Source organism: Sphaeramia orbicularis, chromosome 24 (assembly GCF_902148855.1).
Source record: "Sphaeramia orbicularis chromosome 24, fSphaOr1.1, whole genome shotgun sequence".
Lineage (NCBI taxonomy): Eukaryota > Metazoa > Chordata > Actinopteri > Kurtiformes > Apogonidae > Sphaeramia > Sphaeramia orbicularis.
In genome coordinates this window covers 3,986,034-4,000,233 of record NC_043979.1, presented here as the reverse complement: position 1 = coordinate 4,000,233, position 14,200 = coordinate 3,986,034, and the positions used below count along the sequence as shown (strand labels likewise).

Below are 14,200 nucleotides of genomic sequence, written 5' to 3'. Positions count from 1 at the left end.
CTCTCTTTAACCCTCTCTCTCCTCCTGTCACTCGTCCATCCTCCTCAGTCTGGCTCTGCTCCAGGTTTCTGCTGTTAAAGGTACTTTTTCCTTCCTCTGTCTCCACTCACTGGTGTTTGCTCCTGGAGGATTCTGTTGGGTTTCTGTAAACTGGCTTAGAGTCTGGTTTGGACCGACTCTATATATAAAGTGTCATGAGATACCTGTTGTTATGATTTGGCGCTATATAAATAAAATTTGACTAATTGATTGATTGAAGGAGTTCCCAGAGACGCTGAGCACTTGCTGGTCATCTGTGGTCCACCTCATGCCATTTAAATGAGAGGGTGAGTCCAAACTTTTGACTGGTAGTGTACGTGTTTAAAACTAAGTGGTAGTGTTGGAAACTGAGCGGGGTCTGCGTCAGAATACGAGGTGTGACACTTGGGAGTTGCACTGCCTAAACACTGCATTCAGACTAAGCACAGCATGCCTCCATTCCCTTGTTACAAATATAAAATGTGCAGTTTTTCCTCATTTTCATCAAACTTCAAGTCTGACTGCTGTAAGATCATTTCAGTCTAATTCAAACAAATGCATAGTTTAAAAAAACACATTCATGTTACCTTCAGCCTGTTCCTCTGACTGATATGTTTGGCTTTCACTGACATTCTCCTGTTGTAGGCAGTCATTACAATTTCGTCTAAAAACACAGGTGTTAACAGTGCTGGTGAGCAGCAGCCTCAGTCTGTGTGTCTCTGTTTGTGTTTACAGGATGGACTCTCCGGCTTTGGACTCTCCCTGAGCTTTGTCGTGTTCCAACATGCTCTGGGTGACGTTGTGCTCTTTGGCCATGGCCTCCTTCTCCCTCCTCTTGCGTCTGGCCTCCACCCATGGGATCAGACAGAGCACGGCTCCTCCGATGATCGGGGGGATGCCGGCCAGGTAGAAGGCCACGTTGTAGTTACCGAGTCTGTCTCTGAGGAAGCCTGTGGACACGAACACAGACAGGAATGGAAAGATGACTTTAATAACAAGGGCTTGTTTGGGAGATACAGGGTGGGGAAGCAAAATTTACAATGAACATTTAGTTGTTTTTTCTCAGCAGGCACTACGTCAGTTGTTTTGAACCCAAACATATACTGATGTCATAATCATACCTAACACTATTATCCATACCTTTTCACAAACTTTTGCCCATATGAGTAATCAGGAAAGCAAACGTCAAAGAGTGTGTGATTTGCTGAATGCACTCGTCACACCAAAGGAGATTTCAAAAATAGTTGGAGTGTCCATAAAGACTGTTTATAATGGAAAGAAGAGAATGACTATGAGCAAAACTATTACCAGAAAGTCTGGAAGATACTATTAAAGAAGAATGGGAGAAGTTGTCACCCCAATATTTGAGGAACACTTGCGCAAGTTTCAGGAAACGTGTGAAGGCAGTTATTGAGAAAGAAGGAGGACACATAGAATAAAAACATTTTCTATTATGTACATTTTCTTGTGGCAAATAAATTCTCATGACTTTCAATAAACTAATTGGTCATACACTGTCTTTCAATCCTTGCCTCAAAATATTGTAAATTTTGCTTCCCCACTCTGTAGATTTGGGAAAGATGATTTCAGGCGATATGTGGGACAAGATCCTAGGAAGGGTGCACAGGTCATCAATTTGTGCTAAACATGGTTTCACTCACAGTAGGATTCTGCATCGTGCTCATTACACCAAAGCTCAGATGGCAAAAATATTTGGTACAGTGTCTCCTTTATGTGATCGATGTCAACAGGCTACAGCAGATTGTACTCATATGTTTTGGGGTTGCCCATCTTTAAATAAATTCTGGTTGGAAATCTTTGATGTTTTGTCAGCGGTAACAGGAAAGAAAACTGTTCCTAATGTTTTTACTGTTTTGTTTGGCGTTGTACCTGCTCCATTTAAATTTACCTCTGCTAATAACAACATGATTGCATTTACATCTTTACTGGCCAGGCAGCTTATATTGTTAAAATGGACATCCTCATCTCCACCAGCCTTCTCAAAATGGATCAAGGAAGTACTTTATTTTCTCAAACTGGACAAAATTTGTTTGACGTTAGCTGGAGCCTCGAACACTTTTGAAAAGACATGGACTCCTTTTCTGATCTATGTTAACAGAGCAATCTGTCATGTTTCTCATGTTTCTCTTGACTGAGTATTTTGTTATGCATTTTTTTTTTAAACATTTAAAGTGGAAATTTTGTACTTCTATTTGTATTTATTTACTGTTTATTTTTATCTTTCCTGTGATTTGGAGGGGATGTGTGCCGGGGGGGGGGGTTGTTCCGCTTGTTTGTGTGTATGGTGGACTTTTGTATCATATGACAAAACTCTGTTCTTTTTTATATATGTTAAAAAATAACAAAAACCAATAAACAGAAGGTTTAAAAATTAAAATAAATAACAAGGGCTCGATAAGGCAAACCACATTCTATATATCAGGAGTGTCAAACATGAAGCCCACCAAAGGCTCCAATCCGGCTGTAGGATGAATTTGTGAATGCACAAATTACACTGAGGATATTAACAAAAATGTTAGTTCAGATTCCACATACAGATCCGTGCAATATTATCATAATAACCTATAAATATTCACAACTCCAAATTTTTCTCTTTGTAAATGTAAACATGTTCATGTAATTTTCATGTATTTACACTAAAACAAACTATGATTTCCCAAAAAATGTAAATAATCTGAACAAATATGAACAACCTGAAATGCCTTAAGAGAAGTGTAATTTAACCCTTTCATGCACAGTGCTCCCTACAGTGGACAGCTGTTCTACAGCTGTTCTCTTGTATATTTATGGGTTTGGTTTTAGTTCCATATGAGCCGACTCAGTGGATGCTCATGCACCATCCCATAATACACTGACATTCAGGCCATTACAGTAACTTTGCTGTTCTTGATAAACCCAATCTGCACTGATATGTTTGGGAGGAAATCAATTGCTTGTTATTGTTATTAGACTGTAATTAACAGGTTTTTTTGGTTTTGTTTTGTTTGTTTTTTTTACACAAAAAGTTGTTGTTGTTTTTTTTTGCATATTAGCTCCATGAAATGAGTAATGGCTAACATTAGATTAAGTTAAAATGTGAGAGAACATCAGATTAGCAGCATGAAAAATGTTTTTACTTAACAGTTTTCTCAGTAAATACGTCTATTTACTTTAAAAATTAAATGCATGGTGTCCAGCCGAGTGGACATGTTTGCTACTCCATGAAAAATAGATTCATAAACAATTTTCAATTGCATTGTTTTCTTAATGCCTAGAGGAATAAAAACACTCAGGAAAAAAATCTTGATTAATGCTTTAATAACTCACGCATTAAAGGGTTAAAAAAAATATTCTGCCTGTTATTAAATGTTTTGTGTATTTGTAGATCCACTGTGATCTATAAGTTGTAATGAACATGTGTAAATGATAAACTGAGGCAGAATATTGCTAAAATTGTACTTGTTTTTCTTAAGAAATTTGAGGTTGATCATGTTATTCACATTGTTTTAAAAATGGTTTATAGATGTAAACATTTTCATCATGTAAAGGAAGTTTGGAGTTAACATTATTAATATATAATCATGCTATTATTTTACTGTTCCGGCTCACTTCAGACCAAATTTAGCAGAATTCAGCCCCTGAACTGAAATGAGTTTGACTCCCATGATATATATATTATAAAAGTCAAGTGGCCTCTGTGTGTGGATATGTGTGTGTGTGTGTGTGTGTGTCTGGGGATTCACAGTAAATCCATACAGAGCTGACTGCTGCAGTTTGTCATACTTATGTATTTTTGGTCAATAACAGACTAGTGAAAACGGCAAGTTGACAGGACCAATATTTCGGGAGATATTAGTAATTTTGAAAACAATAGCCTTACAATGACGTTGCTATACCCAGAACGCTTTGGCGGTGACTGCTGGACAAATGCGGTACAGCATGCACGAATACACAACAGCAGAAAAACGACCACATGTAGAACCTGTGGATCCTGTGAGTCCATGCACTAGTCTATATTATTAAAGGGAAGTGGACTCTGTCTGTGTGTTCGGACATCACACAAAATCCGGGCTAGTACATAATAATGCGCTAGTATATAATAATGATGTTAACGTGATTCTGGTTGGTCCAAGAAGAGAAGGTTAACACAAATTTAAACATCAGCGTAATGATGAAACTACTTCTTTATAGGCCATGAAGGCTGCATGTTAACGCTTCACAGTATGTTCTGACTGAGACTCAGACTTACTACAGTTCATGAAAACTAACGGTGTTACTGTGGACTAGAGCTTTAATGATTAATTGATTAACTGACTCAAATCAATTTAAGAAAATATTCGATTATGGTTTTCCTGAATAGAAGCTTCATTTCCTTAATTTCGACGCTGGTAAACATTAGTTCCACTGTTGTGTTTCACATGGACACTTATTGTGACACGTGACGCCAGGATCAAGACAAACAACAGAAGAGATGAGAAGAAGAAGGCAGAAAATGTCTATATGTTGACTTTTCTACAGTGGAACCATCACTCACTCCCTTAAACTTTGAAGCCTTCACACAAATATTAAAAATATTAGTCTTTTTTTTTCCAGTTGTATGTTAGTTCCATGTTCAGGTGTTTGTCAGGTGGATCCAAATACACTGAAGACTGTAGTGACATACTGTTTATAGATGTTATTTGACTGGTTTGTGTCTCTAAATATTTTTATATATACTGTTATTATTTTTATATGGATATTTTTATATATCCTTTTACTTTTATACTTTTTATGGTTGTAGTTTCAGTTGGTTCTGGACTAAGCGACAAGTTGTTTGTCATTTTCAGACATGTGTGTTTCACATTTTTACACATTTTTTAACCTATTCAAATAATTATTTAATCAAATAATAATTAAAAAAAATGGATAGATTACTCGATTGTAAAAATAATCAATAGCTGCAGTTGCAGTTTCATTGACTTTGTCCATTGATGGCAAAGGAATCAGGTACTTTCTTTGAGCAGTTAACTAGTAAAACATTTAATGATTTTGGCAGCGATGGACAAAATGGACTGATAAGAGTCTGGTTTCGACTGGCTCTATATGTGAAGTGTCATGGGATAACTTTTGTTATGATTTGGCACTATATTAATAACATTTGATTGATTGATTGATACCAGACCAGCAGCCCAAACAGACCAAGGCACCAGTTCAGAACTTCAGGTATAAACTATAGCTCTCTAACATCTGTCCAGGAACAACAGATGAAAAATAACCATCATATTAACTCTGGTACATGTTTATGTGTTTATGTTTATGTTTACGCATTTGGCAGACGCTTTTTTCCAAAGCGACTTACAGGGGAAAACCAATTAAATCACTCAATCAATCAAATTTTATTTATATAGCGCCAGATCACAAAAAAGTTATCTCTTGACATTTTATATATAGAGTTGGTCAAAACCAGACTCTAAGTCAATTCTACAGAAACCCAACAGAATCCTCCTGGAGCATGTACAGTCAGTCCTGGAGTACATGACTGTACATGTACAGTCATGTTGATGAATGCACATTGTCCCTGTAAAATTAACTAATAAATAAAATAAATCTAGAAAAGTTGAGTGAATAAACATTGATTGGCTCTGCAGTTCTGCTCTGGAAATCACATGACCAAACACTGTAGATCATTACATCCTTCCTCGTTATATGCCAGGGTTAATGCTGCATTGGACCCGTAGCTGACCCTGACCTCTGATGTCATGACGTCCTGTGGGAGGGGCTAAAAGTCTTTCATAAAGCCCTCTGTCTGAAGCAGAAGGGAATCCTTGTCCTTCAGGTCTGGGCTCCACATGATGCTCATATGACCTGCCAGATGTTACAAATACTGATTTATATGATGGGAAACTAATGTGTGTCTGTTTACCGCTGGCCTGCAGACTTCCATTAAATACAGCACAGATGTCAAACTCATTTTAGTTCAGTTCCACATTCAGCTAAATTTGATCTGAAATGGGCCGGACCAGTAAAATAACATCCTAATAATATATAAATAATGTCAACTCCAAATTTTTCTCGATGTTTTAAAGCGAAAAAAGTTCATTTACATTATGAAAAGGTTTACAGCTCCAAACTATCCTTTCAAAAGATGTGAATAACATGAACAAACTGAAAAATTAAGTGTAACTTTAACAATATTCTGCCTCAGTTTATCATTTGCACATGTACATTACAACTTACAGATCACAGTGGATCTATAAATACACAAAACATTGAGTAACAGGCAGAATATTGGTAAAATTGTCTTTACTTTTCTTAAGACATATTTGTTCAGGTTATTCACATTTTTTGCAGAATTATACTTTGTTGTAGTGTAAATACATGAAAATATTTACATTTACATTTACAAAGAGAAAAATTTGGAGTTGTCATTATTTTTATGCTATTATAATCATATTTTACTGGTCTGACCCACTTGAGATTGAATTGGTCTGAATGTGGAACCTGAACTAAAAGGATTGTTAATATCGTCAGTGAAATTTTTGCATTTCACAAATTCCTCCCAAAGGCCGGACTGGACCCTTTGGTGGGCCAGATTAGGCCCCCGGGCCACATGTTTGACACCTGTGACATACAATATGTGTGTCTACTGCAGAAACTAAACACTAGATGGCGCAATAGACCTGGAGATGAATATCTGACCTCTTCAGGAGTAGAGTATGGGATCAGCAGAGACTCAAGGTCTTCTTTTTTCTCATTTTTAAAATATTTTTTGGATCCAAAATGTGGAAAAGCTAACTTTAGTAGAACGGAAAAAAGTATTCATATAAAGCAAAAATAACAAATATGACAGCTGATTTACCTTCACCCACTGTTCTACTTCCACTGTTTTTGTTGAAAATTATCTTACTGAGCATTTTCTGCTTATTGTTTAGATCAGGGGTCTCAAACATGCAGCCCGGGGGCCAAATGCATCTCGCCAAAGGTTCCAAGGTGGGATGAATTTGCAAAGTGTAAAAATTCCACAGTCAAAGCTGTCGAACTCATTTTAGTTCAGGTTCTACATACAGACCGATATGACCTACAGTAAAATAACAGCATAATAACCTACAAAAAATAATGACTCCGTATTTTCTTCTCAGTTTGATGTGAAAAAAATATTACATTATGTCTATAAATAATGACAACTTCACATTTTTGTCTTCGTTTTAGTGCAAAGAATAACATTAAATTGTGAAACTATTTACATTTACAAACTATCCTGTAACAATAAAATGTGAATAACCTGAACAAATATGAACCTGAAAAGTCTAAAGAAAATGAAGCACAGTTTTAACTCTTTTCTGCCTGTTCCTCAGTGTTTAGTGTCTTTGTAGATCCGATCCATAATGCACATGTAGAAAATGATAAGTTGAAGCATAATATCGTTAAAACTGCAGTTATTTTTCTTAAGATATTTCAGTTTTTTCAGGTTATTCACATCTTTTTTGTTTGAATAGTTTATAAAAGTAAGTATTTTCATAATTTAATGAGGTGTTTTTGCACTAAAACAAAGACAAAAATTTGGAGTTGTCATTATTTATAGGTTATTATGTTATTATTTTACTGGTCCGGCCCACTGGAGATCAAATCGGGCTGAATGTGGAACCTGAAAGAAAAGGAGTTTGAGAGCCCTGGTTTAGAGCTACATGAATATTTTCTGTCCCTGGTTTCAATAAGTAACGGTTTCAAAACTCTCTTTACCACACATATGTACAATAATAATAATAATGTGGTGTACTGCAGTAAAGTATGAGAAAACCATAAGAGATCAACTACCATGAATGTGTTGCTCAAAAGCATTTCAGTACTTTCTGCTGCTGCTACTGACTCCTGTTGTATCTGGTGCAGCGATGCAGCCTCACGTCCCTAATGTCTTACCTGCAATAGGAGGTCCGACCGTCATGGGCACAGACATGAGGCCCAGCAGGAAGCCGATGGCCTGGGACACGTCCTTAGAACCCACCAGCTCGAAGGCAATAGGAGCCATGATGCAGATGAAGCAGCCGTCGAAGAGTCCCATCAGCAGGCAGACGGCGATCAGACCGCCGAAAATGTTGCACAGAGGGATCATCATAGACATGAGGCCGATGACAAAGAAGGACGCCACCTGGGAGGAAGAGGACGAAGGTCAGAAATGATGCTTGGGTTTGTCTTTGTTTGTTTACTTGGATAACCATCCAGCCAGGGTTCTACTGCTGGGGTTGTTTTTTTAATCACATGATAAAACAATAACATTTACTCATAAAGATCTAATTAAACTGTAAATGAGCGGCTTTGATAAGGCCCCACCCCCTGTTGTTTTTGTTGTTATGGTTGTTTTTGTCTAATACACCACTCTTTGTTTACGTGCTTGTCTGTGCCTGTTTGTGTCTATGAATGCTGCTCATAATGACATATATGTGTGTATGTGAAGGAACAGAAACTGTACTTTAATTTTGTTACACATGGAATAACCTTCCTTTCATGTCTCTCCAGCCTCTTGCTTTATATTTGTATTTATTCTTTTTATTTTTTATTTTTTTGTGCTATATGAAAAACTCAATAAAGATATTGACCAGAAAAATAAATGAGCGACTTTTAGGTCATTTTTGTTGCATCTTTCTCATTGTTTTCATCCTGTTTCATCCTTGTTTTTTTCCATCTTGTCATATCTTCGTCTTGTTTCATCGTATACATCGTTTAAGTATTGTTACACCTTTCGCATTATTTTTGTCTTTTGTAATGTTGTGTCTTTTTACATTTGACATTGTTTTCTATCTTGCTGGGTCTTTTAGGTAATTTTTCATTAGTCTTTTTTGTTGATCTTGTTGCAACTTCTGTGCCATTTGTCTTGTTAATTTTTTTTTGTCTTTTGTGTCTTTTACATAGTTTTTTCTTCTTCTTCTTCCATTATCACACTGCAAAAATCAAAATTTTAACAAGTATATTTTTCTCATTTCTAGTGAATTGATCTCATCATAATCGTCCGACATTCAACCTCTGGATTAAAGACCTTATAAACTATCTGGCATTAGAGAAAAGAAGATAAACCTCAAGAGGCAATGCAGCCAAATTCTATGCAATGTGGCAGCCTGTCTTATTATATATTAAAAAGATGGAAACAAACAATTTCTCATTGTAACTAAGGATATATATTTATTTCATTTTAATGAATTAATTTTAATTTATGTATTCATTTTGGACGTGCATGTTTATATATTTTTGTTGGAGTATGAGGTGCATCAGGGTTGGGACTCTGTTAGAGTGGGGGATACATAACTATGTTGTTAAATTTTATACACATTCAATTGCACAGTTATGATTGTTATAATATAAAAATTCAATAAAAAAAAAACTTTGGAGAAAAAAAATAGCTCATCACACTAAAAAATAAGACATAATCACCTAAAAAGTAACTTTTCAGTGAGATATAAGAACTGATTTTTAGACAATAGGAAAATCTTATTTCAAGAAATCTTACTAAGATAATTTTCACTTGTTCCATTGGCAGATTTTTTTGCTTGAATTAAGCAAAAAAATCTTGAATTGAGCAAATCTTACTGAAAAGTTCCTCTTTAGGTGATTATGTCTTATTTTAAGTGTGATGAGATATTTGGACTAGAAATGAGAAAAATACACTTGGTAAGATTTAGATTTTTGCAGTGCAAGACCAAAGATCACCTTAAGACATAAAAGAAATAATGATTTAACAATAATAGATTAGATTTGTATAGAGCTTTTCAAGGCACCCAAAGCACTTTACATTACTGATCCATGATTCAGGACCCAGGACAGAGCGGGATTCAAACTGCCAACCTTTCGGTTATTGGACGACCTGCTCTACCTCCTGGGTAGACGGCCACCCATTTGCATTTAACATATGACCCAGTGCTTACCTAATGCATTTTGACTCCACACGTCTTCTGTTATAACCTTTACCCTAATGGAGGAAGTCTATTTCCCTATTTTTGCAGAGGCAGCATTATCATTGTCCTTCCTTCTGTTATGTGCTTAAGTGTGCTTTGCTGCATGAAAGAACACACAGCTGTAACTACACACTGAAAATGGCAAGTTTTATGCTGCATTTTCTTTTGTACGTATTTAATCATTTTAATATAATACACCAATGTCCAACAATTAGCCAAACAACACAGATAGCAGGTACCTATAGCAGGTACTGTTTATCCTCCTAAAACCCAGGAAATGTCAGCAAAGTACAAGCTTTTTTGTTTTTATTAAATAAGTGCCTATATTGGAAACATAATGATGCAACAGTTTTTTCAGATGCAGTTTTTAAAATTTTTATGGAATATCCTTTGTGGTGGACAGTTTTCTTTTTTTTTGTATAAAGTTGTGAAACTCTTGTCCACAAATGTGGACAGAAAACCCATAGCTGGGTCTTAGGAGGTTATTATAAGTATCAGATCTATATGGAGATATATGTGGATATGTAAGACTATGTTAAAAGGTTCTTATCAGTGTAGATTTTCCCTTCAAGTTCAGGATAATCTGACCATTAATGATGTTAAGTTCTCCATATGAACTCAGAGCGGTCCATGGGAAAACACTCACCTGCAGGTAGACTTTGTTGACTCCCTGAACATAGTCCGCTACTCTGCCAAAGATAAGACGACCCACACCAGACGTGATTCCAATGCACATGAGCAGAACCTCCTTATTGGCGTCCGCTCCAAAACGTTCCTCGACATGCTTCATCTGTGGAAACAAGGACAGGTGTGTCAGTGTGGGAAACGTTATGCCTGTTTTCAGTAAAACAAAAAGCCTGGTTTGAAATAGAGACAGTTACATTAAAGACACCACAAAACGTAACCCTAGGCCAGTACATAAACCACCAGCAAAATAAGAAACATCTGTGGTCAGGTTTACAACATTGCTTTTGAACACGCCACAGCTGATTGACATTATCCTGGAAAATAAAAATAATGAAAATTAGCAACATGCATCGGCCAGTAAGTATATTGTGTATATATACTGCTATAAATATATATAAAAATTTATGTCAAGAATATGTAATGGTGGGAGAATATTTATACTTCAACTTCTTTCAAAATGAGTCTGACTGTATATAAATGCATATATGTATGTGAATAAACATATAAACATACATTTAAAATTTACATTTATGCATTTGGCAGACACTTTTTTCCAAAGCGACTTACAGGGGAAAAACCCAAAATAAAAGAAAAATACTAAATAAATAAATAATTATAGATAGATAGATAGATAGATAGATAGATAGATAGATAGATAGATAGATAGATAGATAGATAGATAGATAGATAGATAGATAGATACTACTATTACTACTACTATTACTACTACTACTACAAATAATAATAATTTAAAAAATAAATATATAAATAATAATACTGGTAGCATTTAATCACTCTGACTTTTACAGGAATCAGACAGTATGTGAGGTTATAAAGTGTTCACAAATGTTGAGGTCTGTTTTGCAATTCCACAGATTCCCAGTTTTCCAGACACAGCCTCCTCCCTGCTCTGGACTGGAGTCATCAATGTTTAGGCCAGAAGGTTTACAGCTTCTATCGCTGTACTTCTCAGTACCCTTATCTTACATAGCCCTGTCCATATTTTAACGCACACATTTATCTTCTTATTTTGCTCCCACCCAATACAAGACTCTACTTCAAATTGAGAGAAACAGTCCAGATATTTGTTTTCCAGACTCCTTGCCAGACTCTACCCAGAACGTACAGCCTGTGAAGGCCAAGGAAAGAGCTTGACCTGCTGTGTGGAGTCCTGCCACTGTTACTTGGAGCCCCAGGCAAACTGCTATGACCATCAATCTCCAGAAAAAACCCTGGATGAATTATTGTCTTTGTCGATAAACAACAAGACTACTGTCTGTATTTAGGATTGTCTCACTTGGAGGGAATTCCCATATCTAAGAGGTTAACATGAGGCCATAGTATCATCCAAAGTGTATATGGGTACAAACTGCGCATCAGCAGATCAGCTGAGGTAATGAGCATGTGAAACACACACCCAATCAGTGTAGACCCCTGACGATAACATTTTTGGAGGGATGCCAGATGTGATTATTTAATACTAAAGACACATCAGAACAAGACAGATCAACTGGACCACCATTCCTCTTTTACTGTCACATGGTTTCTCTTCTGCCCCGCCCCTTCAGGAGCCTCTGTGGATTTCATTTCAATAGGAGAAGTAAAGGTGACTTACAGATTTCAACCAACGATTTCATCCTAAATTCACTCAAGTGAATATTGGGTCCATTTTCCAAAAGTCACATATCTAAACCTTTCCTTGAATAAATTAACGTGAATATATCTGCTATAATGACAAGAGTATTTGTATAAAAATCATTTTCTTTCTACCCAGCTTCCATTGTATTGTATACTGTACTGTACCTTTCATATGTATAGTTTAGAACAGGGGTGTCGAACTCATTTTAGTTCAGGGGCCACATTCATCCCAATATGATCTGAAGTGGGCCGAACCAGTAAAATAATACCAGTGAAAAAAGTAAAATTATATTATGATAATTTTTATATCAAAAAAGTTTCTGTAAAAATATGAATAACATGAACGACTTGAAATGTCTTAAGAATAACAAGTGCAATTTTAACAGTATTATGCCTCAGTTTGTCAGTTTGTTAGTTACACATGTGCGTTACAACTTACATTACAATTACAAATACACAAAACATTTAGTAGCAGGCAGAATAGCATTGGTAACTGCAGCGTTGTCCTGTTTTTAAACCCAGCTGTTCCCACACAGACCAGGGCCCTCAGTCATGAGGGACGCCCGCTGCAACATCTGCACGTAACCAGCCGCCGTTTGACGACCCTGCACCACCTGAAGCTCCAGTGTTCCACTGAATGAAAAAGCACCCCAGACCATGATGGACCCCCCTCCACTGTGCCGGGTAGAAAACATCTCAGGTGGGATCTCCTTGTCATGCCAGTAACGCTGGAAGCCATCTGGACAGTCAAGGTTAAATTTTTTCTCATCAGAGAATAAAACTTTTTTCCACCTTTCAGTGTCCCATGTTTGATGCTCCTGGCAAAGTCTAAACGGGCAGTTTTGTGGCGTTGTAGGAGACGAGGTCTTTGAATTTGTTTTTTGTTTTTGAAACCCTTTTCCTGCAGATGCCGTCTGATGGTTATTGCGCTGCAGTCGGCACCAGTAAGGGCCTTCATTTGGGTGGAGGACCGCCCTGTGTCTTGACGGACAGTCAATCAGATCCTCCGGCTCAGCGCAGGTGTAATTTTTTTGGGTCTACCACTTGACTTTTTTGTTCCATAATGCTCAGGATCTGTCAAAAAATTTAGAATGACTGTCTTACTGCATCCAACCTCAGCAGCAATGGCACGCTGCCAGAGGCCTCGCTTATGCAGCTCGACGATCTGACCACGTTCAAGAAGAGAAAGCTTCTGAGCTTTAGCCGTCAGGAGGGCATGACCGTGTGAATGCCCGACAGAAAATGAGAATTTTGAGCAGATTTTGGCTTTTATAGCCTGCGGTCTTAAACTTTTGATCAGCTGATAAACAACCTATTTCATTTTACTTGTTGTTTTCAATAAATTACTTTTTCAAAGTGCTTTTTGTCTCACTCCCCCTTCTTGCTTTTGTATATTGTAGCTCTACTTAAAACCTCATTAAGATCCAAATTTGCAAAAGGTAAATTCTAGCTATTTTTCAACTGGTCTTAAGATTTTGATCAGGTCTGTATCTTCAGTGTAATTTTTGCATTTCACCAAGTCATCCTATGGACCGGATTGGACCATTTGGCGGGCTGGATTTGGCCCCCAGGCCACATGTTTGACACCTGTGGTCTAGAAGATATGTGCATGTGCATATGTATATATGTGTGTATATGCATATATATAATTTTATTTATTTATTTTCTGACCACCCCCAGCCTGTGTTTTGTTTTACGTCTGTGTTTAAAAAAGAAAAAAAACAAAAAAAAACAAAACAATAAACACATTTATAAAAAAAAAAAAAAAAAAAAGGTCACATATCTATTTAACATTTTTATGTTAAAATGGCATTTGTCAGTTATACAGGTCAGGACAAAATTAACATTGTATTAAGTCTCAGCAACAAACACTGGTATGATCTTGTAACACAAGTCTCATCTGAAAGAGGTAAAATGAGTAAAAAAACAAAAAA

At 36.5% G+C, this 14,200-nt stretch overlaps 1 protein-coding gene across 1 annotated transcript in view; it reads right to left on the bottom strand.

The window, feature by feature from the left end:
• Positions 1 to 357: 357 nt before the first annotated feature.
• The window catches only part of slc16a10 (solute carrier family 16 member 10), a 69,238-nt gene continuing 55,395 nt past the window's right edge, over positions 358 to 14,200 (bottom strand). The window contains exons 4-6 of the mRNA XM_030127773.1: positions 10,588 to 10,731; positions 7,915 to 8,143; positions 358 to 968 (exon numbers count right to left, since the gene is read on the bottom strand). Coding sequence (XP_029983633.1) covers positions 748 to 968; positions 7,915 to 8,143; positions 10,588 to 10,731 — 594 coding nt within the window. The 3' untranslated portion in view covers positions 358 to 747. The remainder of the gene's footprint in view (positions 969 to 7,914; positions 8,144 to 10,587; positions 10,732 to 14,200) is intronic.